Genomic DNA, 27852 nt, shown 5'->3' on the forward strand with positions numbered 1-27852 from the left:
TTCCCCTAAAATACTTCTGCATAAATGTTGATGATAAGAAACACATACCCATGCCAGTGAGGCAGAGTGAGAGTATATTCTTCTCATGTGCCTGTATCCGGTCATGCTTCTTTACACATTTTTCTGGCTCCAATATATTAACAACTCTTGTGGCTCAAGCTTAGGGGATAGATTCACTTGAGGCATCTGCCTTGGAAGCTCTTGGAAGGGAATCTTTTCAAGGGTAAGGTGGGAAGGAAGAGGAAAAAAAAAGTGGCCTGGCCTTGGACACCTGTCTATAATCTTGTCATTCTCAAGATGTAGCTTTCGATACAGCCGAGGGGTCATCTGTTCTTCTGTGGTGGGCAAGTCAGAGGTTGATTCACCTTCCTTGCACTTTCAGATACTGTGGCCAATCAAGTTTATCTCTTATGTGAGTTTTCTGTCACCCAAGTAAGTAGCACATTTTAATGAATCTTAGGTGTGGGCTTTTGTCTGACAGCTCATGTGTGTTTGTGTACATGTGTAATTATATGTGTAGTTTCACATGCCTTTATGACTATAGATGAGTCCATTTCCTTTTTTGTGAAGGTAAAAGAACTTTATTTTTTATTATTATTTGCTTTTATTTTAATTCCAGTTAGTTAACATTCAGTATTATGTTAGTTTCAGGTGTACAATATAGTGATTCAGCATATCTATGTATCACCTGGTGCTTAGATGGGCACATTTCAATTTATGACTTAACTCTCAATAATTGAATCATCCATGTTAGTAAAAAGAGGCAATGATATGGATAAATCAAAGTAGCCAGCCTTTTAAAATGCAGTTTAAAAATTCCTCTGTGTGTATTTCTCTCTTTTTTGTTCAGGGCAGTATTAAAATAAATTTGTACTCCTTGAGCACATGTTATTTGAGACAGTTAAGAGGCATTCAAAGAAGTTTTGGGTATCTGGTCTAGGATAGAACATTTGAGGGACTTGGCCACCAATCAGCAGACCTTTGTGTTTGTTTTGCAGAACCGCTTGGATGTGAAGATTTTGCAGTCAACTTACAAAGACCCCAATAATTTAGTATTTAAAGAGATTAAAATTCTTGGGACCCAGGAACCTACCAATGTTATAGTGAAACACAATGGTATCCCAAGTCAAACTTCTCCTAATGTCACTTATGATTCTAACCTACAGGTAAAAATTCATTTTGTTGAGATAGTTTATCAAGAATTCATAGCTTATGGTGTTCCTTCTTGCCAAAGTTGCATGGGTTCCTGAAGAACCAGGACACACTCTGAGGTCTGGGGTGGGGAAGTCAGAGGGTTAGGAGAGGGAAAAAAAAGCAAGGGGTAAGCTAGAGCTAGAAGGGAGCAGGGAGCTGCTGAGAAACTGGAATAAGATAAAATGGTCTTTTCATCCATATTCCCTTTATTTGCCCATCAGTCTTCTGTTCTCTCTGATGGAGACAGAAGAAGAGTAGAGTGAGGAGTGTGGGGGACAGGATTAGAGGGAAAGTGGGTCTGAAAGCTGCTGGCTGAAGCTAGAAAGGCAAAGTGGGAGGTGAGATCCCCATTAATTAAAATTTTGAAGTGCATTTTTTTTACTGTGCTCAGATATGGAATTTCTCTCCAACATATGCATTTTAAAGAAATATTTCAAGTCAAAGAATCTGACCAGCTTAGCTAATGGCTACTTATTTGGTTAGATAAGGATAAAAAATAATTTTTCATCAGGTGTAATGAGACTTGATGCTCCTGAGCAGGTTGTAATCTGTTCACTTGGTATCTTAGTGTTATGAAATATCCTTTCCCCCGTCCTCCTCACTCCAGGCCCTCCAGATGACCTGGGACTGGGAGCTCCTGGGTCAGCATGTTTGTGAGGGATCTTCCCCATTTGGAGAAAATAAGTAAATCTGGCATTCTCCCATAATGAGGTATTGATGACATTGGCCATTTTGCCTTCCAGTGTAGGTTGAGGATGCGTGCATTATAAAGTTAGAAATAATACAGTTGACCTTTGAACACCATGGGGGACACTGACCCCCCCATGCCATCAAAAATTCATAACTAACTTTTGACTCCGAATCTTAACAACTTGTTTTGATCAAAAACCCTAATGGGTAAACTGTCGCTTAACACATCATCTGAATTTGTACATCATCTGAATTCTACACTGTATTCTTACAGTAAAGCCAGCGAGAGAAAAGAAAATGTTATTAAGAGAATCATTAGGAAGAGAAAATACATTTGCAGTTCTGTAGTGTATTTATTGAAAAAAAAAAGAACGATGCATGTAAGTGGACCCACGCAGTTCAAACCTGGGTTATTCAAAGGACAACTGCACTATATGGTTAGTTATGGCAAAGTGCGAGCCATTTGAAATGTGCACATACCAAAACAAGCTCAATAAATACCTGCTAAGTAAATTAATTAATGTAAGAGCAAAGTAACTGTCGGTGCTTGAATTTGGGTGGTGGAGAGATACAATTTATATATGTGACACTACTGGGAAGGGGACAGGCAATCCAAAGCAAGAGAGGAAACGTTAACTTACGTTATACCAGATTTAATGTTCAAAGCCTCATGGAGTAGCTGAGCAAAGCCATTAGAAAAATCAGGGTTTAAGCTGGACTTTGAATGAGGGTGTATCAGACAGAGATTCATTCAGCCACAAGTGATAGGAAACTGAGCAAAATGGGACTTTGAACAAATTGGGATTCTCTTCTTCATGCAATAACAAGTTTAGAAAGTGGTGAGTTGCTGGTCTTGGTTCAGTCGCTCGAGGTTGTCAGGGTTGGTTGGAAGTGACTGCTTAGTACCAGCTGTTGCGGCCCTATTACTGCAAAATGAAAGAAGAGTCAGGAAGGAAAAGGTGCAGGGAAGGGGCAAGCCCTTAAATGAAGAAGGAGACTCTGAGCCAGCAACTCCTAGTGGACTTGTACTTGCCCATTTATGGCCACAGCTATGTTATGTGGATTAAAAATTTAGTTCTTAATCATGAACTTTAATATTCTAAGCTGAAATAGTGAGTCAGAAAAGAACTTTTATATAAGGCAGGTAACTAGCAGTGTATTCCGCGAAAGGGCACCATTTTCCTAGAAAGAGCATTGGTCTCTTTCAAAATAAGCCAATCGAAGGATTGAGATCAGCCTTACATTAGTCTGCAAGGATTATATAACGAGAAGAGGTCGGGGATCAGTGTGGCCAAATAAGTTGTCATCAGATTTTGGATGGTCTTAGCTGCCAAGGTGAGAAAGATCTGATTCTCAAAGTGTGTCCTATAGATCCTTGAATCAAGGCTGTGCCATTCACTGTCAAAGCATTGCTCTGGGGAGTGGGATTTGTGAATTTAGACTGAGAAGAGCCTGGAAAAAGGGTGATTATCCTTAGAGTGTGATTTTGTAATTCTGGGCAAATGGGGACCTTCGCTAGGGAAATTGCTAATTAAAGAAGAGATATAAATACACAGAAAATATTAAATATTTGGATTAGTGGGACTCAAAGAGGCAAGGTTTCAGGTTTTGAGGCTTTGGTCATGGAGAAATAAAGAGGTTGGGAAGTTAGAAATGGAAGGAAATGTAATGATTTTGCCAACTCCCCACTTTTGCAGTTGATGAAACTGAGACCCAAAGATCTGAAATGGTTTGACTAAATTTTCCTAGCAGATGGAGATGAGAGCTCAAGCCACACAATTGTTACTCCTGTTTTCTTGCCACTATTCCAGACCAAGGCAGGACACCCGGGGTTAAAAATGGAGGGCAAGAACATAAGCTCGATTTTTGGATGGCCCCGTGAGCTCATGTGTGTTATGCTACAAGGGGAAACACAGAAGGCCTTCTGACCAGATAAGGAAGAGGAAGGGGAATCAGGGAAGGAAAGAAAATGGGTGATCACGGAAGATTTTATTTGGCCTAATTCTCTTCCAAATGTGGTGTACAAGATTCTGATAGTTGGGACATTTGCACTCTTCCCCCTCCCTCCATGTGGCTCCCTTCTTAGAAGCTCCAGTGTGGTGTCATTTGGATTGTTGAGAGCCTAGTCTCGTTTCTATTTTCTTTCCTAAAAGACGTTTCAGATCTTACAAGGCCTTTGTCCTCAGGATAAATTTCCTTGTCACTTGCCCATCCTACACAGGTTGCTCTTATCACAGAAATTGATCTTATCCTCGGAGAAGCATACACGGTGGAGTGGGACCTGAAGATAAGGGATGAAGAGAAAATAGACTGTTTTCCTGATGAGAGCGGTGCTTCTGCAGCAAACTGTACTGCCCGTGGCTGTGCCTGGGAGGTAACCGTGCTGACTGCACTAAAATGCATTGAAATCCTTGGGCAGCCCGGGTGGCTCAGCGGTTTAGTGCCGCCTTCAGCCCAAGGCCTGATCCTAGAGACCTGGGATCGAGTCCCATGTCCGGCTCCCTGCATGGAGCCTGCTTCTCCCTCTGCCTGTGTCTGCCTCTCTCTCTCTCTCTCTCTCTCTCTCTCTCGCTCTGTGTCTCTCATGAAGAAATAAAATCTTAAAAAAAAAATCCTTGACACTCAAGCTGCAGTTTCATGAGTATAGCACCAGTATCTGTGTCACTACTTAAAAACCCATAGAAAGGAAGGACTTCCAAAGGAACCTGAGTTTGTATCTGGATATGAAGAATAGGTAGGGACAGGAGTGGGAGGGTTTTTTTTTTTTTTTTTTACAAATATTTCGTAAGGAGATCAGGAATTTAAACTTATGTCACTATCAAAGAATATATAAGAAAGTGAGTGATGGTCTGGCTTTACTCCCTGTAAGTGGCCTTTTCTAGCCCCTTTATATTTGATAATTCTAGGACCACATGTAGAGGTAACCTTTGCTTTCCTTTTCAGGCATCCAGTTCTCCTGGAGTCCCATTCTGTTATTTTGTCAACGATCTGTACTCTGTCAGCGATATTCAGTATGACTCACATGGAGCCACTGCTACCATCTCCTTAAAATCTTCTGTCTATGCCTCCGCTCTGCCCTCAGTGCCCGTGACTTCTCTCCGCCTACGTGTGACCTACCATAAGAATGACATGCTACAGTTTAAGGTATATGTTTGCAGCACACATATGTATCAAGTACCGACTGGGCACTTGGCAGTTCCATTACTTTTTGCTAGTCGAGGTCACAGAACCCTAAAATAAGTGTGCTTCTCTGAGCTCCCCGTGCTGCAATATACTAGATTATTATGCTGAGAACACTGAGAAACCATTGATGGACCAGTGCTGCCTGTTCTGATGTGCATTTTGAAAAGATCACTGTGTCTATTGTGAGGAAAATGGTTGGGAGGATAAGAGTGAAAAAGGAGAGGCCACCCAGGAGGCTACTGGTTAGGTTGTCCATGTGAGTGACCAAGTGTAGACCAAAGATAAGGAAGGAGAACGATGGTGGACATCTTGTTGGATCACAGGATCCAGTGATGACTGCAAGTAGGCAATGAAGGAGAGGGAGGGATCAAGAATGATTGCCATGTTTCTGGCATATGTCTATATATGGATGGTGGTGACATTACTTGTAATGGGAACACTGGAAAGATTTGGGCTTGGGCAAAATAAGATGACGAATTCAGTTTGGGAGGCTGAGTTTGGGATATTTGAGAAATAGCCATGAGAATGTAGTGATCTTGGTTTTTTTCCTGTGATTTAATTAAACTAAGGATTAGTGGCAGGCTGTTCTTAGGTCTATTTCTCTACTACTTGTAAGTTCCTCAAAGATCGGTATTTGTCCATTCATCTTTGTGTTTCTGAAATCTGACACAGAGCCTGGCAAATAGTTAGCACTCAGATGTTTCCTGAGAGAGTAAGTGAAAGACATCGAGCACTGCCCAAAGTTTCGTAACGACCTGCTATCAACCTGGACTAGGAGTCCTTTTACATCTTCTAGCGCAGGGAAGATGCTCTTTGATATTTCTGTCTTCACCTTAGGACTGGCCTGTGGAAGGCACCTAGTTTTGAACAAATGGATTTACTTGCATTTCCTGCTTGAACCCTTTCCTGTCCTACCTCCTGATCACACAGTAGCTCTCCCCGCCCCAGCATTTGTTTCTTTCTGACCTAGCTTTATTTTATTTATTTATTTATTTATTTTTTTCTCTGACCCAGCTTTAATACTTCCGGCTTTTGCCTTTGTTTCACTACCAGGAATGACTTTATCTCCTTGCTGTGCTTGGTTAACAGCTGCAAAGGCTTTAACACTCAGCCTGTAATTTTCACATGATATCATGTCAGTCTTCCAGAAACTGTGTTGGGCATTTTCTTCTCTGTAATCTCACAACACACTTAATGTAGCTCTACAGGAGCACGTATCAGCCCGGGTGCTGTGGATACCTCTTTTACATCCGGTTAGCATGTGAATTTCTTAAAAATAGTAATTGTGTCTTGTCTGGTTTAGTGTGTCTAGTGTCTGTAGTACAGTATAGTACAGTATAGTAGAGTACGTATTTTGTGAATCTACTTAGATCCCATTTTTAGGAAGGACATCTGTGGTAATTTTAATCAAAATAGAGTTCATGTTTTTTGATGGATTTTTTTTTTCAATTCAGAGAAGCTTTCAGATAATCACATATATCCACACACAAAGCAATAAATACTATATATGTACCAAGCTGATTTTAGACTGATTTTCCAAGATATCACCAATGTCGAAGGGAATGTGTTACTGTAATAGGGGCCTTAAAAATGAGATATGACAGATTCAGATCAAATTGTTAATTCTAACATTGTTCTTTGATATAGTAAATAAATCCCTGGTGTCATGAGTTTAATGAAAAGAGAGAAATAATAGAATTCAGACTCCATGTCAAAGATACCAAGTTTCTGCTAAGGATATAGGTTTCTAGAGTACCATATTTTCCTAATTTTCTTTCCACTCTCACCCTAGATTTATGACCCCAATAATAATCGGTATGAAGTCCCAGTCCCTCTCAACATACCCAGGGTTCCATCCAGCACCTCTGAGAGTCAACTCTATGATGTCCTCATTAAGAAGAATCCATTTGGAATCGAAATTCGCCGGAAGAGTACGGGCACTGTGATGTAGGTGGCTCCTGGTCTGACTTGAGATTGATAGTTACCTATACATTCACTGCCAAGTCCATTGTCCTTGGAGATATCCTGGCTCAAAGCATCACACTATCCATTTCCAGGTTTATGAATATGTTATTCCCTTTGGACTAAAGATTTCTCAATCTTTAGCCCCCTGGCAATAATTACTGAGGCATTTACATGTACTAGGGATTCATTCAACCAATGTTTACAGGGGTGGTTAGGCTATATTATCTCTATATTAGGTGGTTCTAGAAGATAAGTCTCTCTTCTCATGACAAAAATTAATGCTAGATAACAAAGACAAGTTAAAATATAAATAAGAAAGTTTAGGTAGCGACAACTGCTATGTAGGAAAAAGAACAGGGTAATCAGAGTCATAGGGAGTTTACTGCTTTTGATACTGTGATCAGAGTAGGTGTCTCAGAGAAGGTGACATTTGAAATAGGACTTGGATGAGAAGGATCCACCCCTGTGGAGATCTGGAGGAAGGGGAAGAACATTCCAGACAGATGGAATAAAAAGTGCACAGGCCATGAAACAGGAGCACACTTGCCATATTGAAGGGGGAAATATCCACCATGGCTGGAGCACATTGTAGTTGGATTGCTCTGGATGTTAAGTAGCAAAAGGACTGTAGAGAGCAAGAGTGGACTGCCAGGCTAGTGTAGGGTGGTAGCACCCAAGACGGTGAAAAGTGATTGGATTTGGCATCCTGAAGAGAAAACTGAAGAAAGGCAGTGAGAGAGGAAAACAGGAGAATGAAGGCTGGCTCTTGGGCTGGTAGCAGGTGCATCTAAGATTATTTTAATTGAATAGACTTTGTGTCTGTTTGGAAGATTAACAGGCTCTGGGTGGAAGAGGGAATGGAGAGTTCTGTTGTCCTTGAAAGGTCAGGTACTTGAAGCCAACAGGTTAGCTCATTTCTTTTCCAAATACTCTCTTTTGTGTTGCAGTTGGGACTCTCAGCTCCTTGGCTTTACCTTCAATGACATGTTCATCCGTATCTCCACTCGCCTTCCCTCCCAGTACCTCTATGGTTTTGGGGAAACTGAGCACACAGCCTTTCGGAGAGACTTGAACTGGCACACATGGGGGATGTTCTCCAGGGACCAACCTCCGGGGGTAAGGGCAGAGCATCTGGGATCTGTGTCTCCCTCTCTACATGCTGTGTATACTTCATGCGTCATCTTCCCAGACTCACCTTAGATGGGCATGTTCGGCACTTAGGCAAGTGGGCCAGTGTTTACACTCCCTTGATTTTCACATACCTAAAGTTCATTGTAGAGAAGACGAAATGTACCTTGTCAGTCATTTTTTTGTGGAGTTTTTTTCTCAGTCACAATGTCTTTTAACTTCTTACCACTTTTGCCCCATGACTCTCCCAGTACAAGAAGAATTCCTATGGTGTCCACCCTTACTACATGGCACTGGAGGAGGATGGTAGTGCCCATGGGGTGTTACTGCTCAACAGCAATGCCATGGGTAAGATGATGCCAACATCTCCCCTTATTTTTGTGAACCAGTCATTCGTGAGTAATGTTACAATGAGTTTGAACCTGCATCCCCCTGGAGTCAAAATTATCATCTTGGGGACAGTGTTTTTGTTTTTACTTTTTATTTTCTGGGTAGACTTTCTATTTATTTCAGTTCAGTAGCATGTGGTAATGAGAGTTAACTCTTATTTGGCAAAAATGTAAGAAGGGATAGAAAGACCAAGTGAGTCTGAAATATCCTGGAGGTCAGCCGGTAGGAGCCATCTTTTTAATTTGAGTTAGTGGTGAAGCTATGGATAAGAGTGCTCACTCTGGGGGTATGAGGGTGTGAAAAAAATTTATATGGTTTATTGGAAAGAGGGTGGAAAATCAGGAGGTGTAGGGGAAAGCATGCACATAAAAACTGGTCAAATCAGAGTCAGGTATATTCCCGACTTAATAGTTTTATATGAATGTCAGTTTCCTGGTTTTGACAATGTACAATGGTTATATAAGATGCCATTGAGGGAAGCTGAGTGAAGTATACAGAGGACCACCAGTACTATTTTTGCAACTTCTTATAAATCTTAAAGTATTCTAAGATAAAAATTATAATAATTTTAAAAGAACAGAATGACAAAACATATTATAAAATAATAATAAGCCCAATGGCAAACAAATCCAGGGGTAGCACCCTGTAGACTTTCACTCAACTTCTTCAATTCTATGTAGGTATGGTAAAAATTCTTTCTCTTAATACTGTATAATACAGAGGCATAAGGAGAAGGCAAAGGGAAGAATTTCAGGGATTATTCCTCACCTTGAATGTTTCCAGCTTGATTGATATTTTCCTATATTTTCAGATGTGACATTCCAGCCCCTGCCTGCCTTGACATACCGCACCATAGGAGGAATTCTGGACTTTTATGTGTTCTTGGGGCCAACTCCAGAGCTTGTCACTCAGCAGTATACTGAGGTAGGAGGGAATTAAACTGATTATCAAGTATTCATCCAGTGCATTCCGAGTTTCCAAATCCACATTTATTAGTGTAACTCTCAGTTGATACCTGGAATTGTTGACACTTTTGGAATATAGACTATAAAATGATGAACAAAATATATATCCCAATAACCATTAAGTTTGCAGCCTCTCAAAGATTGCAGAGCAGTAGTGGTGCCGGTGGTGGTGTTGGCAGTGGCAATGGTGGCGGTGGAGGTGGTAGTGGTGATGGGATTATAGTAATGGTGGAGGTGATAGTGGTGATGGAAGTGGTGGTGGAGGTGGTGGTCATGTGGTAATGGTGATGGTACTGTTAGTAATGGTGGTCACAGTGGTCATGGCAGTCACTTTGGCAGCAGCAACAAGCACATATACAATTTACTGTGTGTCACTGATTATTTTATGTATATTAACTCATTCAGTCCTCACAAAAACACTATGAAGCAAACACTATTATTATCCCCAGTTTACAAGTGAAGGAACTGATGAACAAGAGGTTTTTAACTTTTGCACAGGGCCGCTTAGCCAGCAGGGATTGGAGCCTGGATAGTAAACCAGGCATTTTTGCCTCTAGATTCTGAGTTCTGAACCAGTAAGCTAGACTGCCTCTAAGAATCAGGATAAAATCAGATTTTCCAAATTCTTGGGGAAGAAGGTCAGATCTAGCAGAAAGATTTCTCCAAGATATCCCAGGGGCTCTGTATCCTCTCCGTTTCTCTCCATTTTTGAATTTGTTGATTATCTAACTTGGGCCACGGTAAAAAATATTCTTAATTTGTTGACAATTTCAATCCAGATTCTCCTTTTTAAGAATTAAATTTTCTGTCTATTTTTGTAGATGATTGGTCGGCCAGTGATGGTTCCTTACTGGTCCTTGGGGTTTCAGCTGTGTCGCTATGGCTACCAGAACGACTCTGAGATTGCCAGCCTGTATGATGAGATGGTGGCTGCCCAGATCCCTTATGTACGTTTTCCGTATGTGGTGGTTTGGCTCTGGGACCTCGTGGCCAACACTAGTGGTTTCTGTGTCTGGATTAGCTTGACTTGGGAGGAGGAGGGTGTTCCTACAGCTACACAATTTTAAAAGACTTGGTCAAAACCATCTTTGGTATCTTAAGAACAAAAGGTTGCCCAGGCAGTAGTTTTGCTTAATTAAAACTAAAAATTTAAATTAAAAAGAAAATGACCCTAATTCAGTCAGATCGCAGTAGGTGCAGATATAACCTCAGTTCCAATGCTTTGCTGATATGACAGTGTTCCCTCGACTTTGAGCTAAAGTTGAAGAGAGGGATCTTGGGGTACCTATTTCCTGATAAAATGCATACAGAAACAAGTTATGTTCTTCACTTGAGGGCTAGAGGGGTCCAAGAATCAGAGAACTGATCCCATAATCTTCTTACATATTTAATTTTATTCTATTTATTTTTCTATTTCTTACAATTATTGCTATCAATTGTAAGCATAGCATGCCATATTTCATTTTTAGTAAGAAAGCTGTGTCTGATAACCCCCAGGATTGGATATTCTAAAGCAACTACAGGAGGCTTTTTTTAAAAAGGTAGATTTACTATCCATCTAATTGTATCAGTGCTGGGGAGTTTACATTATGTTCTTTTCTCTGAAAGTGAACCACTGATCCCAGGAGCAGCCTCTTGGGGGGTAGGTAACCACAATCACTCACACTGGCCACTCACAAGGCACTTTCTCATCTGCTCTCTTCATTTATCCTTGCAATAGCCTTGCCACATAGGCATCATCCTATTTTTGCTAATTTAGGGTTTTTTGGGTCTATTTTATGTTTGAAAATTTGAAAATTTCCCAGGATCTAATACCTGATACCTGGGATTAGAAAAAGTCAAAAGGAAGCCATCTGAAATTCACCGTTGGTTAGTTGAGGTTTGTTCTCACCTGGAACCTGGCCTTTTACAAGCAGGAGCCACTCACTGCCCCCGTGTGCTCCCCCAGGATGTGCAGTACTCCGACATCGACTACATGGAGCGGCAGCTGGACTTCACCCTCAGCCCCAAGTTCGCAGGATTTCCAGCTCTGATTACTCGCATGAAGGCCAACGGAATGCGGGTCATCCTCATTCTGGTTAGTCCCTCTGCGAATGGGTGGCAGTTGTTGGGGAGACTGAATGGGCTTTGGTGGAGAAAGCTTTCTTTTTTTTCTTTTTTCTTCCTTTTTTTTTCTTTTTCTTCTTCTTTTTTTTTCTTTTTTAACAGTAAGTGGACCTTTATTTAAAGACATTAACCCACAAGGGGAAAAAAATGGAAGTGACAAAAATGGCAACCAAATTTAGAAGCTGAGTGTCTGATGAATGTTGAATGAGTTAACTAACAGACCTGAGAAAGGTCAATTCTAAAGTAGCACTGAGGAAGGCTGGAAAGCATCCCACTTTATGTTGCACATCCCCTCTAAGGCTCGGATATTAATGAAAAGTGAAAGGAAGGATGAGGTGGGGCTGAAAAGAGAGGACAGTTATACTTTCTTGCCTCCCAAAAGATTGAAGTTTCATTCTTGCAAAGAATCAGAGTATCTCTGGACTGGGGAACACCTAAGCACAGCTGTGTGTGGCAATGCTGATCTGAAAATCACTGAGAACTTTCAGTTACTCCTCTTCTGCCTTTTACTTCTCCCAGAAGACACTGGAAGTAGGCAAGATATAGGAAGTAATCTTTGAAGAATGAGACCAGTGAGAGAAAAGACCTAAAGGTATTAGCATCAAAGATTCCCAAGAAAATGGTGTAGCTATCCACACTAGAATAAAAACCGCATTTGACAAGCCTCACACACATATTGAAATTTCAGTAATTTATAGTGTTTTTTCATACTTTTTTAAAAAATTTATTTATTTATTTATTTATTTATTTATTTATTTATTTATGATAGTCACAGAGAGAGAGAGAGGCAGAGACACAGGCAGAGGGAGAAGCAGGCTCCATGCACCGGGAGCCCGACGTGGGATTCGATCCCGGGTCTCCAGGATCATGCCCTGGGCCAAAGGCAGGCGCCAAACCACTGCGCCACCCAGGGATCCCCTGTTTTTTCATACTTATGAGAAGATGGTGAAGGCATTTGAGGACCAAAACATTATAAATTATGGAACATCAACAAACTTAAAAAGCAGGTTAGAGGAAGTAGAATTTATTTAGGGAGAACATTTCAAGAAACTATTAGAGTATCCTCAAAGAGATAAAGTATTACTTTCATGAATTAGAAAATAATAGAACAGGAGAGATGGAAAACTTAATGAAAAGAAGATAAAATAGAAGCATTCTCTCAAAAAGTAAAGCAAAAGATAAAGAAAATTGGAAAGAAACGAAAGTAGGAGGCCCAATATCCAAATAATAGAAATTTTAGAATGAGCAAAGAGAGAAAATAGAGGGGAAAAATTCATCAAATAAATCACTAAATAGCATTTTTCCAGAACTGAATGATGGGTTTTTAGGTTTTATTATTATTATTTTATTTAAATTCAATTTGCCAATATATAGGAGATGGTGAAAGGGACTATAAGGGAAAGGAGGGGAACTGAGTGGGAAAAATTAGAGAGGGAGACAAACTATGAGAGACTCCTAACAAAGGGTTGAAGGGGAGGTGAGTTGAGGGGATGGATTAGCTGGGTGACTGGCACTGAGGAGGGCACTTGATGGGATGAGCACTGGGTGTTATGCTATATGCTGGCAAATTGAATTTAAATTAAAAAAAAATAGAAAGCTTTCTATTGTATTTCCTTCTGTGTTACGAGTGTAGAAGTTGAGGTTCAGTAAGAAAGATGTATTTCCCAGGATTCACACAAGCACTGTGGTTTGCGCGAAAGCTGATGCCTTCTTTTTGGGAATTCTTTTTTTTTTCTGTCCTGAGCTGTTCTCTGGCTTTGGACTTCTCCCCAGATCTGTGCTTTGGTTTCAGGACCCAGCCATTTCTGGTAATGAGACGCAGCCCTATCCTGCATTCACTCGGGGTGTGGAGGATGATGTCTTCATCCAAGCTCCAAATGGTGGAGGCATTGTCTGGGGGAAGGTACGGTGTGAGCGGTGAACCACTAAACTCCAGCCTGGGGGCTGGGGTGTGTGTGTGGTTAGTGTGCATGTTGTTTTGGGACCTTTTCCATTTGGGTTCTGAGATCAGAAGTTCTCGTTCTGTCCATCAAAATTTGTCAACACGCTTAAGGAATGTCTAGGGAATGTGTAGATGTGTGTGCATTGTGGGATCCACTTCCCTAGACCAAAATCAACTATTACCACCCACAATCATGGTTTATAGTTTCTTAGGAAGTTTGTAAAGTGAATTATCTAGGGCATTGCTTTTGAACAATTTTCTCTCCACAGGTGTGGCCTGATTTCCCTGATGTCGTCATAAACGCATCCCTAGACTGGGATAGTCAAGTGGAGGTAAAGGGACCTTCGGGGATGCGGGTGAAGTGAGGGTGACTGTACTTGGGACAGTGGACATCCCTCAGCCATGGGAGTGGGCCTGGTGAGGAATGCACTGAGGGCTTGTGTCCTGTGTGTTCATCTGTGCGCCATCACTTTACATATAACATTTTACTCCGGACTGGGAGGCAGGGATTATTATCCTCAGCATAACCAGGATTCAGAGAGCTTAAATTACTGCTCTATGGGTTTGGGTGGCCCATATTTTAAACAAAGTCTCCACACCCTGTCTGTAGTGTGGGATCTTTGGATCCACTCTCCAGATTAAAATACAGATAGAGCTTTATTACTTGAAGGAGATAAAGAGAAGGGGGCAGTGTTTAAAACTTCCTCTTTAGCTCCTCCCAAGTGACCTGACACACAAATGCAGTTTTCAAGTGATTTCCTTAACTATGGAAAACACAAGGGTGCTGGTTAGACATCTCTCCCCTGTCCTCCCTTCCCCAGGGGGAATGAGACCAGAGAGCCTGCTTGTTGCCTTCCAGCCTGCTGACAGTGCATCTGATGTCTTTCAAGCTGCAGTCCCTCCCTGGCTCCTACTCTGACTCTGAGTCGAGCTTAAGAAATTGTCAGCCAGAGCTTGAAAGTTAAGCATCAAGTGAGATAGTGAGTGCAGGGTGTTTGTTGCTACCACTCATGTTGACACAAAAAGGACAGTCCCCAGATACCTTCCAGATGCTAAGCAGGTGTCTAATGCATGCTAATGTCTCTTCTGTGCACTCGTTATATTTCACATAAGCCGCGAATGTTATTTTGGCTCTGTTTGGATTATCTATCACCATGCAGTACAGGTGTGTGCATGAATTATGATATAATTTGGGGGAGGACGCATAAACTATATGTCATTTTTACAGCTGTACCGAGCTTATGTGGCCTTTCCTGACTTTTTCCGTAACTCCACTACCACATGGTGGAAGAGGGAGCTGCAAGAACTATACACCAACCCCCAGAATCCAGAGAGGAGCTTGAAGTTTGACGGCATGTGGATTGTAAGTGTGTGAGTTTGCATCTGTGCACATGTGGGTGGGCATGTTTCTATCTTTGTGTTGCTAAGCTTATGGATCATGACCTTTAATCAAGAGGGATGATAATCATCCAAGAAAGACTTTGGACGCATCAAATTGCAGTTCCTCCAATCAGAAGTGGAACATCTCTGATATTCCTCATATCATATACCTTGCCCGAAGTTCCTGCTGTAAAATGCGAGGTGATTACTAGGAATTTCTTGGACTTGAGCCTTGCCTCATACCTTGAGGGAGATTTTTTTTTTTAAATCCTCTAGCCAATCATTCTTGAGGGCTTCATTGATCTTTCTAGTCAGTTCTCAGCTGGATCTGATGAGTCTCCCTGGGCTGATATCTATGGGATTGCTGGAAGGTGAATGATTTATTCACTGCTTCCTTGTCTCTGAGTTGGCAGGATGTAATGATTTGAAAAAGTAAGCTATATCTGTGTTTGACATTTCTAGGATATGAATGAGCCAGCAAGTTTTGTGAATGGAGCAGTCCCCCCAGGCTGCAGGGATGCCACTATGAACCACCCCCCCTATATGCCACGTAAGAGCCCTCGGTCTCCTTTGTTGGCAGAGCCATGGCTATGAGGAGTGACCTCAACAAGAACCCAGCAGCCAGGGTTTATCCTGACTGTTCAGGGCATATCTTAACTGGCACTGTGGTTTTTAGGGGGAACAAAGACATACAAGCGTCAAGTACTTTATCCAGTTGAGTGTGTATAAGTTACTGGCCCTGTTGAGTGAGTTTCTCAAATTTGTTCAGAAAACAAACGGGTGGGCTCAGTTGGTTAAGCATCTGTTTTCAGCTCAGATCATGATCTCAGGATCTTGGGATCGAGCCCTGCATGGGGCTCCCTGCTCAGTGGTGAGTCTGCTTCTCCCTCTGCTTCTCCCTCTCTCTCTGCCACTCCCCCCTCACTCGTGCTCTCTCTCATGCTTTCTCTCTACTCAAATAAATAAAATCTCAAAAAAAAACAACAACAACAACCCACTTAATATCAGTTATGTCTCCAAAGGATTCTAGAACTAAGTTTCTTAATTCTTCAGGCCTCTGTGAATTCCTCCACAGGAATTTGTTAGGCCCCCAGTGGGTGGAAAGTAGTGGCTCCCCCTTATCATGAAGTCGATGGACTTTGGTGTTATACTTGTGTTCATATCTTGGTTCCAGAAATTATATTTACTATGAATTGTGTGACCTTTAACAGGTTACTTGATTTTTCCAAATCTGTGTTTTAAGTTGTGAAGGGAGGGGCACCTGGGTGGCTCAGTGGTTGAGCATCTGCTTTGGCTCAGGGCATGATCCCGGGGTCCTGGGTATCAAGTCCCACATGGGGCTCTCTGCATGGAGCTTGGTTCTCCCTCTGCCTGTGTCTCTGCCTCTCTGTGTCTCTCATGAATAAATAAATAAAATCTTAAAAAAAATTGTGAAGGGAGATAGCGCTTTTTTATAGAGTTATAGGAATTACATGAAATGACTTACAAGAAAAATGCTTAGACTGCATCCAGTCAAGTAATTAGTTTTTTTTTTTTAAAGATTTTATTTATTTATTCATGAGATACAGAGAGAGAGAGGCAGAGACATAGGCAGAGGGAGAAGCAGGCTCCCTGTGGGGAGCCCCATGTGGAACTCTATCTCAGGACCCCGGAATCACATCCTGAGCCAAAGGCAGATGCTCAACCACTGAGCCACACAGGTGTCTCAAGCAGTTAGGCATTTGACACCTGTGTTTTCCTCCCCCTGCCCCTGCTTTCTCCTGGAGAACCCTGTAGGGGACCTTATGTTGAAAGCACCTGTGGGTTCCATTGCAGCCCCAAGCCAAGCATGTTCCCATGCCCCTGAGGAGAAGAGGGACCCATGCACGGGTCTTAAGATCTAGTGTCCAATTCCTTAAAGAGGGGTCAGGGGTAAACAGGAGCAGACATGGCATTTATATCACTAGATCTTTCTCCTCAGATTTGGAGTCCAGGGATAAAGGCCTGAGCAGCAAGACCCTGTGCATGGAGAGCGAGCAGGTCCTGCCAGATGGCTCACGGGTGCGGCACTATGATGTTCACAGCCTGTATGGATGGGCCCAGACCAGACCCACCTACGAGTGAGTCACGCTCTCCCTTCTCTGGTCCACATGACCTGCAGGGACAGCCAATGACTGAGGAGGTTACCCTGCATTTCCTTTCATGCCCCATCTCAAGGGTTAAGAACATATTAATTACAAATGTGTCACAATGCTTATTTTTTTTAAAGATTTTATTTACTTATTTACTTATTTAGAGACAGCATGAGCAGGGGCAGGAGCAGAGGAGGAGGGAGAGGGGGAGAATCTCAAACAGACTGCTGAGTGTGGAGTCCAATGAGGGGCTTGATCTCATGACCCTGAGATCATGACCTGAGCCACACAATTCTTACATATTAAGGGAACACAAGCATGGAGCCAGGCTCCATGATCATGGTTAGAAGGACAGGTTTAAGTAAGACATGGTCCTAACAGCGAGAGACGATAGTCCTTGTAGAGGAGACACACATGGAGACACAAGCAATGATCACACAGTGCAGCTGATGCTATAATTAAATATAAGAGGTGAAGGGAATACGGAGGACTAGCTCTCCTTTTATTTTATTTTGAAAGTGACTCATCTCTGTTGGGTTTTTTTGTTTTAATTCTGCTGAATTAGTGCTGTCCCATTTTGTGAGCTCAGTCAATGAATAATAAGAATTATCCTAAGGAAAGCCTTACAAAGGAATTTATTTTCTTCCTCCGTAAATATAAAAATATAAAAACTTAGTACTTAGTAAATAAGTGGTAAGATTTTGTGGTTACTCATTATTTTTAGGTGATCCAGTAAGTTTATTACAAAGTTTGTCGCAAAACACTATTTAAAAGCACAATTGGTACCATCATTTCTATCATCCAGGGTCAATCACTGGGGACTTCCTTATGGCTCAGATTTCCATATTTCCTCCAGCAATGCAGGAGACATTTTGTTGCTATGCCTTGGGCTCTGAAACTCTGGATGGAGAAGCTCTGTGGCCTTTCCTTTCCTAATCTGCTCCCCAATCACCTCCTTTCCCCCTCCAACTAGAGCTGTGCAAGAGGTGACGGGACAGAGAGGGATTGTCATCACCCGCTCCACATTCCCCTCTTCTGGCCGCTGGGGAGGCCACTGGCTGGGTGACAACACGGCCGCGTGGGACCAGCTGAAGAAGTCTATCATTGGTGTGTGGGCTTATCCTTAGGGTCCTCTGCTGGTGGGAAGGGGGTTAGGCCTCCTTGATAAAGGATTCTTGAGGAGGGAGGAGGTAACAGATCATGAGTCCCATCTCTCACATAGCTGTGTTCATGTTGCAGGCATGATGGAGTTCAGCCTCTTCGGTATATCTTATGTAAGTGTCTTTTGGGTCACTTCTAATCCCCAAGAAGATAGTCACATCTTTCAGAAATCACCAATAAGCTTGTTTTATTCTACCTTGTTTCAGACAGGAGCAGATATTTGTGGGTTCTTTCAAGATGCTGAATATGAGATGTGTGTTCGCTGGATGCAGCTGGGAGCCTTTTACCCCTTTTCGAGGAACCACAACACCATTGGGACCAGGGTAGGATGTTAACTTATAGCTCAAAAGTCTTGTGTCACTAGAAATACAACCTCCATATTTGAGCTACAATTAATTAATATTCTCTGTGACATCCTCAAAACCATCAAACCCTTATGTTTTTTTGTTTTTTGTTTTTATTTGATACACTTATGTATTGTGAAATGATTACCATAGCAGGATTAGTTAACACTTCCATCATCTCACATAATTGCTGTTTCTTTTTTTGTGGTGAGAACATTCAGTATTTATTCTTTTAGCAACTTCCAAGTATATACTAGAGTATTGTAAACTATAGTCACCATTCGATTGTGCATTCGATTACCAGAACAAATTCATCATGTAACTGGAAGTTTGTACCCTTTGACTGATACTTCCCCATTTCTCTTATCCCCCAGCCCCTGATATCCACCATTCTGCTATCTAGAGGAATGTGAGGTAATAGATGTGATAGATGTGAGGTGATATCTCACTTGGTTTTGATGTGTATTTCCCTGATGATGAGCATTATTGAGCATCTTTTCATGTAGCTGTTGGCCATTTGCATGTCTTCTTTGGAAACTGGGAACCAATAACAGGAGAAAAACTGGAAAACTCACAAATATGTGGAAATTAAACAACCAATGGGTCAAAGATGAAATCAAAAGGAAAATAAAGAAAATATCTTGAAACAGATAAAAATGGAAACACAATATACCAAAACTTATGGGTTACAGTGAAAGCATTTCTAAGTTTATCACTATAAACCCCTACATTAAGGAAAAGAGAGAAAGAAAGATCTTAAATAAACAACCCAATTTTATACCTCAAGGAACTAGCAAAAGAAGAACAAAGTAAGCTCATGGTAAGAAAAGAAATAATAAAGATCAGAGGCGAAATAAGTGACATGGAGCCCAGAAAAACAATAGAAAAAATCAACAAAACTAAGAGCTGGTTCTTTGAACAGATAAACTAAATTAACAAACCTTTAGTTAGATTTGTTAAGGAAAAAAGAGAGAAGACTCAAATAAATAAAAAATATAATGAAAAAGGAGACATTAGAACTGATACCACAGAAATGCAAAGGATCACAAGAGACAGCAATTATATACTAACAAATTGGACAACCTAGAAGAAATGAATAAATTCCTAGGAACATACAGTCTACCAAGACTGAATCATGAAGAAATAGAAGAGCCGAACAGATAAATACTGAAAAAGGAGATTGAACTAGTAATAAAAAATCCCCTAACAAAGAAAAGTCCAGAACCAGATGTTTTTCCTGATGAAGTGCATCAAAAATTTAAAGAAGAATCAACACCAAGACTTCCTTAAACACTTCAGAAAATTAAGAGGAGGGAGCACTTCCAAACAAGATCATCATTACTCTGATATTAAAGCCAAATAAGGGCCCTACTAGAAGACTAGAGGTCAGTATCCCTCAGGAATACAGATCCAAAAATTTGCAACAAAATATTAGCACACTGAATTCAACACATTGGAAAAATCGTACACCATGATCAAGAGGGATTTTTTTAAAAAAGATTTATTTATTTATTTATTTATTTATTTATTTATTTATTTATCAGGGAGAGAGAGACAGAGACAGAGACAGCGGGAGCCAGGGGAAGGGCAGAGGGAGAGAGAGAAACAGACTCTCTGCTAAGAGAGGAGCCTGATGCAGGGCTCGATCCCAAGACCATGGCATCATGACTTGAGCTGAAGGCAGACGCTTAACCAACTTAGCCATCCAGACACCCTCAAGTGGGATTTAACTTGGTATGTGTGGATGATTCAACATGCACAAATAAATAAATGTGATACAGTACATTAATAAAATGAAAGATAAAGATCATTGGATCATCTCGATATATGTAGAAAAAAATTGACATAATATAGCATCCTTCCATGATGAAAACTCTAACCAAATTGGGCATAGAAGGAATGTGTCTCATCATTATAAAGGCCATATGAGACAAGCCTACAGCTAATATCATGCAAAAGTGGAAGATTGAAAGCATTTTTTCTAAGATCAGAAATAAGACAAGTGTCCATTTTCACTACTCTTATTTAACATAGTACTGGAAGTCCTAGCCAGAGTAGTCAGGCAAGAAAAAGAACTGAAAGGCATTTAAATCAGAAAGGAAGTAAAATTATCTCTGTTTATAGTTCATATGATCTTTTAAATAGAAAATCCTAAAGCTATCATTTAAAAAACCTTTAGAATTAATCAGTTCAGTAAAGTTGTGGAATACAAAAATCAACCTACGGAAATAAGTTACATTTCTATACACTGACAGCAAAATATCTGAAAAAGAAATAAAGCAATGCCACTCACAATAGCATCAAAAATCAATAAAATACTTAGTAATGAATTTAACCAAGGAGGTGAAAGACCTATACAATGAAAACCATTGGACATATATGAAAGAAATTGAAGAATACACAAACAAATGGAAAGATATTCTATGTTCATGGATTAGAATTAATATTGTTACAATGTCTATACTACCCCAAAACCATTTATAGATTCAATGCAATCATTATCAAAATTCTAGTAGCATTTTTCACAGAAATAGAAAAAACAATCCTAACATTCATATGGAACTACAAAACACCCCAAAGAAGTAAGGCAATCCTGAGAAAGAAGAACAAAGCTGGAGGCATCATGCTTCCTGGTTTCAAATTATATTACAAAGTTATAGTAATAAAAAAAAATAAAGTTATAGTAATCAAAATAGTTTGTTATTGACCTAAAAATAGATCAATGGAACAGAATCAAAAGCACAGAAGTAAACCTTTGCAAGAATATTCAATGGAGAGAAGACAGTCTCTTCAAAAAATGCTGTTGGGAAACTGGAAAATCACATGCAAAAGAATTAAATTGGAGTCCTATCTTATAACTCACAAAAATTAACTCAAAATGATTAGTAATTTAAACATAGGGACTTTAAACTGTGAAAGTTCAGGAAGAAAGCAGGAGAAAAGCTCCTTGATGATGTTCTTGGCAATGATTTTTTGGGATATGACACCAAAAGCATAAACAACAAAAGTAAAAACAATAAGTCTAGGGATCCCTGGGTGGCTCAGCGGTTTAGCACCTGCCTTCGGCCCTGGGCGTGATCCTGGAGACCCGAGATCAAGTCCCACGTCGGGCTCCCTGCATGGAGCCTGCTTCTCCCTCTGCCTGTGTCTCTGCCTCTATCTCTTTGTGTCTCTCATGAATAAATAAATAAAATCTTAAAAAAAAATAAGTCTACATCAAACTCAAAAGCTTCTGCACAGCAAAAGAAACAACAAAATGAAAAGGCAACATATGGAATGGAAGATATTACTTGCAAACTATATATCTGATAAGGAATTAATATCCAAAATATGTAAGGCACTCATTCAAATCAAGAGCACAAACAATCTGATTTAAAACACATAAACAGGGATCCCTGGGTGGCGCAGCGGTTTAGCGCCTGCCTTTGGCCCAGGGCGCGATCCTGGAGACCCGGGATCGAATCCCACGTCAGGCTCCCGGTGCATGGAGCCTGCTTCTCCCTCTGCCTGTGTCTCTGCCTCTCTCTCTCTCTGTGACTATCATAAATAAATAAAAATTAAAAAAAATTAAAAAAAAAAAAACACATAAACAATCTGATTTAAAAATGGGAGACTAACCACATAGACATTTGTCCAGGAAGACATACAAATGGCTAACAGGTACATGGAAAGGTCCTCATGCTTCAGTGAACCAGATTCCTTAGGGCTTTTTAGATTCCTTTGTTAGTTTAGGCTGTGTTCTACCAAATATATCCCAAAAAGAATGTCTTAGGGAGAAATTTCATCAACTGTCTTTGGAAAGCTTGAGGGACTTCTTTCAATATACTAAGAATTTTATCAGGCTCATCTATAATCAAATTGATCAAATATGATCTTCATTTGTAATAAGCATTCGGTGACATCCTTAAGTTTCCAGGTCCCAAGGTAATCTCTGAACATTTCTTTTTTCTCCTTTAGAGGCAAGACCCTGTGTCCTGGAATGCAACCTTTGAGGATATCTCCAGAAGTGTGCTGCAGACCAGATACACCCTGTTGCCATATCTCTACACCCTGATGCATCTGGCCCACACGGAGGGCAGTACTGTCGTGCGGCCTCTTCTCCATGAGTGAGTGTCTAGCTGGGATCCCAATGACTAAGGGATAATATCATTCTATGTGATGGCTTCTGGGAAAGTACTTCCAAATTAAATTAAAGACATGATTGCCCTGTGCCATAAGCTTTCCGGGCACAGATCATACATTATAACATCTTTTAGCACAGCATCAGTCATGCCCAAGGGTCCTTGATAAAATGTTACTGAATGAAAAAAAATTCAAAGTGATTATAATACAACATGGAATACTTTCTTTCTAAATTGGGCATATGAAGAGCTGCTGCCTATCTTTTGTAGCGGCTCAGGTCACAGAAACAAGGCCAGATATGAGGGATGGAGATTTGAAGGTTGAAAGCCATTCTTGGATTTAAAACCTGCCATAGTTAAGAAACATGGAAATATTTATAGGTGAGAACATGTCTAAATCCAACCATTTATGGGGTTTGAAGAACGTGACAGAAAGCAAGTATGTATCTGATTAAAGGAGACATAGGGAAATGGTAAAGGAAGCTGTAGAATGCAGCTGGATTTCTGACCTGGGTCTAAACTTAAAGAGTTTCTTTTTTCTTTTCTTTTTTTTTCTTTTTTTGAGTTTCTTTCTTTCTTTCTTTCTTTCTTTCTTTCTTTCTTTCTTTCTTTCTTTCTTTCTTTTTCTTCTTCTTTTCTTTCTTTCTTTCTTTCTTTCTTTCTTTCTTTCTTTCTTTCTTTTCTTTCTTTTCTTTTTCTTTCTTTTTTTAATTTAAATTCAATTTGCCAACATATATAACACTCAGTGCTCATCCCACCAAAGCCCTCCTTAGTGCCCATCACCCTGAACTTGAGTTTCTTCAGGGTCTTGGCCTAAGGCCTTTTGGGGTCTTAATTGTAGTACCTTGGTTTCTCTTTCCAGGTTTGTGTCAGACCGGGTGACCTGGAATGTAGACAGTCAGTTTCTGCTGGGCCCAGCCTTCCTAGTCAGCCCTGTCCTGGAGCCTGTGAGTATGGGTGCCTCTGATGAATAGAGAATTAGAGTTCTGAGGCCTAGTGACTAGAGGCAGCAGAAGAGGCCTGGTCTGCTGGAAGTCCTGAGATGTGGTCTCTTATTCTACTTCTGTCTCTCCCTCTCTGTCTCCCTCTGAGTTGAATTCCATTACTTAGGTGCTCTGTCCTCTGCTCCCTAATCTTTAAAACCAGCATAACAGATTCTGATTCCTAGGATAATCAAGAACAAAGAACCTTATGATACATTTGAAGATATAATCATTTCTTTATTAACTAAAATAAGACGAATGGACCAGGTATATCAGGCTATGTTATAAAAATTCATTTCAGTCCTTTATCACCATTAAAAACAATTTTGCAGGATGTTTATACCAATTTGCATAATCTTTTTGTGGGCTAGCCCTTCTCTTCCTTCTATAAGATGTTCTTAGGCAGCAAAAGCCATTTCTTCATTTTTTTTTCTCTTGATATATAGGCTTCTGATTAGAATACCAGCTAATTCCATCCTCACCAAAACTTACTGCACTAATTATAATCCCTAAAGTACTGGCACCATAAAATCTACAAAATGTTCTTCTACTCTAGTCCCAATGAGAGGGTATGAGATAAGTCTATAAGCAAATGATGATTTTTTTTCCCCAAAAGTCCTGATCCCAAAGGGCTTTAGGGAAACTATTAGTTTCTGGTAGGCAACTCTCCCACTTGGGAAGAGGGGAGGCATGGGAGGAAAGGCTTCCCCAGCATTGCTGGTCTCTAAAAGATGAACCTCTGGGTCCAAGACCAACACTATTGTTTTGACCCTTTTACTATGCAAATTGGTTACATTGTCCAGGATGGAAGAGCCCACCATCAAAGTCTTGTTTGTGTTTAATTTTAGAATGCCAGAAATGTCACTGCATATTTCCCTAGAGCCCGCTGGTATGATTACTACACGGTAAGTTTTTCTGATGATTTATACAACTTGGGAAAATGGTAGTGTACACAGGCTTCAGAATCTGACACATCATCTGTCCGATTCTGGCTCCATAACTCATCTGATGTGTGTGAGCTTGGACAAGTCACTTTTAACCTCGTAGCCTTAATTTTTTCACCTCTAAGTAGGATAAGTGCACTTTTCTCACAGAACTGTTAAAAAATAACACATTTTGTGAGTGTTCTTTATGTGTTAGTTTTTATCTTTCATGCTGGTGTATAATGGCAACACTAGTAAATACTTGAAATTGTGCTGTCAAATGTAGTTTTTGTTCATATCATCCCTTATAAGACTGTAAGTCTCAAAAAGTATTGAGGCCTTTCCTTTCTTGTTTTTTTTTTTAAGTTTTAAAGATTTTATTTATTTATTCATGAGAGACACAGAGAGAGACAGAGACATAGGCAGAGGGAGAAGCAGGCTCCATGCAGGGAACCTGATGTGGGACTCAATCCTAGGACCCCGAGGTCATGACCTGAGCCTAAGGCAGACGCTCAACCACTAAGCCACTAAGGTGCCCCTCCTCTCTTGTTATTAAATATCTCCTTCTATAGCATGGATGCTCCAGGAGGAGTTGTTAAATGTAATCTGATGTAAGCACAGTCTTAGGCAGTATATAAAATGCACATGGAGGTATGAGACGCAACCAACCCTTGTGTGCCAGAGCAACACAAGTGCATTTAGAAATGGAAGACGAACATGTCATTCTCTGTTCTAGAACATTTCTACACTAGTGGGAGCTCCAGAGACTCAGCTGAGTAAACAGGGCCTTTCAAAGCAACCGCAAGGCCATATTCTCTTGTAAGGACAAAAGTCGGACTTTGATTCTTGAGGAAGAATCAAAGGAGGTAATTCCTCTCCCTGTAACCAAGCCTACTTTGACTTTTCTGAGGAGAGCAAAGCAGAGGACTCAAAATCCAGCAAAAGGAGAATAGCGGGAGGACAAGAGGCAGAGCATACTCTGGCCCTTTGGGTCAATGCATTTGCAGTGTGATTAGGTGAAAACTGGACAAGAACAATGGAAGTCTTGTTCCTCCTCCTCTTTGTCTCACTGGAGCCCTGAGTCCTTCCCGGACACCTATCCCATCTTTTTTTTTTTTTCCCTTGTGGGTTGGATCTGTCCTCTAGATGGCCCTGCGTTAGGACTCTGCTGTGTGCTTCCCCAGCTAGGGCCTTCAGTGGGGGAGCAGCCAACTGATTTTAAGTCACCTAGCCTTGGTCCTGAATTTGCATGTTGACTGCTCCATTCACTCACAGAGATTTTGAGTACCCTGAGGTTCGCTGGAACAGTGGAATACATGAGGTGCCTGGGCATGCAGTTTAATTTTTTTTTAAATTTATGATAGGCACACAGTGAGAGAGAGAGAGAGAGAGAGAGAGAGAGAGAGGCAGAGACACAGGCAGAGGGAGAAGCAGGCTCCATGCACCAGGAGCCCGATGTGGGATTCGATCCCGGGTCTCCAGGATCGCGCCCTGGGCCAAAGGCAGGCGCTAAACCGCTGCGCCACCCAGGGATCCCCTGGGCATGCAGTTTAAAGAGGTACTCCTTCCTAGGGCTGAGCCAGTGTTTGTATGACCCTGACAGTGAGCACTGCCTTAAACTGGGCCCCCTAGGCATCTCACTTAATTCCACTCTAGTCCCAGCCTGGCCCAGGTGCAGGCCACCTTTTGAGTTTCAGGTGTTAGAATACTGTGACAGCTTCCCATTAAGTGCACCCTGGAACCCGGAGCTGATATTTGCATGTGGTCAACACTAATACTTATGTACATAATCGTAGGCACTACATGAAAGAAAGGGAAGTGTGAGGGCTAGGAAAGAAAAGTATCCTGGAAATTGTTGATTTTATACATGGCTTTTAAACAGAAGAGATTTGGTTGAGGAAGGAAAGGGGAAAAAAAATCACTTAGGAAGGCTCAAGTTGATGGAGCAAACCATTTAGAAAAAAACTAAATTTTGCTGTTAAATTAAAATGGAGATTCTGTGGTTGGAATTAATGAAGAAGTGTCTCCTTGATTAATCTACATGGTTGGCTACCTATTTTGTACAAGAGCAGAGGTTGGCAAACTACCACCCACAACTACATCTGATTCATACCTGTTTTTATAAATAATGTTTTATTGGAACACAGGCATGAGCATTTGTTTATTTATTGTGAACAACATCTGTACTCACACCAGCAGAGTAGAGTAGTTTCACCAGAAGTCGTCTGACCTGCAAAGCCTAAAATACTTAGTATTCGGTCCTTTATAGACAAAGTTTACCAATTCTAGTTCTAGCAGATATACATGGAGTATGAGACCTAGTCCACCATCTGATCATGTGAAAAGGAACAAATTCATTATTCAGTATAAAGAATACAGTGGAATATTAAAACATAGTGTCAAAAGTTAGAGGAAGAAGAGCTGCAGATGTACTGGTTAAAGGATAAAAGTCACCAGGGGGAAGATAAGATTGGAAGGGTATCATAAAAGAAATATAGGGTGCCAAAAATACTTTAGAAGAGTAGAGATACCTCCCCTGGTATAAATACAAACATTGGAGAAGGGCAAACATGGTAAAATGGAAAGTAAAATTCACCATGTTCCGTATCTCCCAACTGCTGGTCCCCCTTCTAGAGCTAATCCCTGTTAACAGTTACATATCTTTGTTGTTGATAAAAATTTGTGCATAGACTAGCATATGTGTATTCTTTTTTATTTACACAAATAGTATCTTACTGTACATACTAAAAGGCTCCTTAATTAATTCACTTAATAATATATCTTGAAGCTTTTATTTATTAAAGAACTTTGAACTTGAACTCTTTGAATTTGAAGCTCTTCCCTATTTTTTTTTAGCAACTATATTATATTCCATTGTATGGAATCATTTAGCAAATCACTTTTGTGGATGGACATTTTGGATTTAGGTTTGCCTGCTTTCTTTTTATAAGTAGTGGTACAAGGTTACAGGTAACACCATTGTATGTGTATCTCCATATAAGTTTTGTCAGTAGAATTTCTGGGATTTAAGAATTTGACAGATATTGGCAGGTTGCTTTCTGAAAAGGTTTTATCAGCACTCAATCCCAATGAGTGTTTACAAGAGTGCCAAGCAAAGATACTTAATCAACTGTTCAGTTGATGCAAATTCCCCCTACAAAAGCACTTGGGTTGTCTATTCTTATTTTAGTAGTGTGCTTTTAGATTTTTACCATACAGTCATATCTTAATGGATATTTAAACAGGAATTTATTAGACTACTCTGG

General features: G+C 40.6%; 1 protein-coding gene across 1 annotated transcript in view; it reads left to right on the forward strand.

Moving 5' to 3' along the window:
• MGAM (maltase-glucoamylase) overlaps positions 1-27852 on the forward strand; it is a 91871-nt gene that overhangs the window by 54627 nt on the left and 9392 nt on the right. The window contains exons 23-43 of the mRNA XM_077850194.1: positions 383-432; positions 999-1166; positions 4106-4258; positions 4828-5028; positions 6860-7014; positions 7980-8148; positions 8412-8508; positions 9362-9474; positions 10337-10462; positions 11464-11592; positions 13414-13524; positions 13833-13895; positions 14792-14926; positions 15406-15493; positions 16904-17042; positions 18028-18161; positions 18294-18328; positions 18422-18538; positions 22517-22665; positions 23543-23627; positions 24512-24568. Of these exons, the coding sequence (XP_077706320.1) occupies positions 383-432; positions 999-1166; positions 4106-4258; positions 4828-5028; positions 6860-7014; positions 7980-8148; positions 8412-8508; positions 9362-9474; positions 10337-10462; positions 11464-11592; positions 13414-13524; positions 13833-13895; positions 14792-14926; positions 15406-15493; positions 16904-17042; positions 18028-18161; positions 18294-18328; positions 18422-18538; positions 22517-22665; positions 23543-23627; positions 24512-24568 (2474 nt within the window). The remainder of the gene's footprint in view (positions 1-382; positions 433-998; positions 1167-4105; positions 4259-4827; positions 5029-6859; positions 7015-7979; positions 8149-8411; positions 8509-9361; positions 9475-10336; positions 10463-11463; positions 11593-13413; positions 13525-13832; positions 13896-14791; positions 14927-15405; positions 15494-16903; positions 17043-18027; positions 18162-18293; positions 18329-18421; positions 18539-22516; positions 22666-23542; positions 23628-24511; positions 24569-27852) is intronic.

The sequence above is a fragment of the Canis aureus genome, chromosome 15 (assembly GCF_053574225.1).
Source record: "Canis aureus isolate CA01 chromosome 15, VMU_Caureus_v.1.0, whole genome shotgun sequence".
Taxonomy (NCBI): Eukaryota; Metazoa; Chordata; class Mammalia; order Carnivora; family Canidae; genus Canis; species Canis aureus.